The sequence below is a fragment of the Trichinella spiralis genome, assembly GCF_000181795.1.
Source record: "Trichinella spiralis strain ISS 195 chromosome Unknown Scfld4383, whole genome shotgun sequence".
Classification (NCBI taxonomy): Eukaryota; Metazoa; Nematoda; class Enoplea; order Trichinellida; family Trichinellidae; genus Trichinella; species Trichinella spiralis.
Genome location: NW_003531322.1, coordinates 1 through 932, shown reverse-complemented (window position 1 = coordinate 932; position 932 = coordinate 1). Strand labels below are relative to the sequence as shown.

At 46.1% G+C, this 932-nt stretch overlaps 1 protein-coding gene across 1 annotated transcript; it reads left to right on the top strand.

Moving 5' to 3' along the window:
* Positions 1–29: 29 nt before the first annotated feature.
* Positions 30–659, top strand: Tsp_14819 (conserved hypothetical protein; the record flags this gene model as incomplete). Its single annotated transcript, XM_003367375.1, has 2 exons — positions 30–268; positions 302–659. Coding segments are annotated over 2 exons (597 nt in total), but the record flags the coding sequence as incomplete, so codon positions are not given.
* Positions 660–932: the final 273 nt, after the last annotated feature.

Here is a 932-nt window from a genome sequence, read left to right as displayed (position 1 = left end):
GCTTGGAAAATGTGCTGTTATGCCTTCAGTCTGTGGGGTTGATGATCAAGCCCGAAAAGCACCAATGGAGGCGCCATGTACTTGGTCCTCGTCGTCACGCAGCATGGGTAGCGTACAGATCCAGAGAAGACGGCGGCGGTCCAGGAGTTGCCCACTCCTCAGTGCCTGAGGGAAGTCCGGCGGTTTCTGGGACTGGCGTCCTATTACAGGCGGTTTGTCAGGAATTTCACCGGCGTGGCGAATCCATTGCACACCCTGATAAAGAAAGGTGAGAAGTGGCGCTGGTGTCCGAAAGAGAAAGAAGCGCTCGCCCGGCTGAAGCATGCACTGGTCAATCCCCCGATCCTATGCCACCCACACTTCGACCGTACTTTCCTGGTGGATGTGGATGCCAGCAAAGACTCCATCAGGGCACTGTTGTTTCAACAAGGGGAGCAAGGCCCACCGGGGTGGTCGCGTACGCCAACCGCTCGCTCTATTCGGCGGAGCGGAGTTACTGCGACTACCGGAGGGATGATCACTCTGGTAACCTCCTACCATTTTCTTCATTACTAACCTCTAAGATATTCCGTAATACGCCCAGACGGACCAAAGGTCCTATTACTGATTGCACAACATTCAATGGCCTGAATAAAAAAGAGAATATCTGGATTTATTGATAGATGTAGATAAAGTAAAAATTGAAATGGAAAAATCATAACAATTATTCAAAAGTTGTTGTTTTCTGCTATTATTATGAGGCGAGAATGTGAGTACTATAAATTGAAAAGGTTTTCAGTTTAAGCTTTGCGTCCAGTGGCTGAAAGCTAATAGCCGATATGTCTACGAAATGCGGAATATTTCATATCAATGAAAATCAAGCAATGCAATACTGGAAATGATATTAATTTCGGAAAGAAAAATTTGTATAAGCTAATATACATAACAGTTAA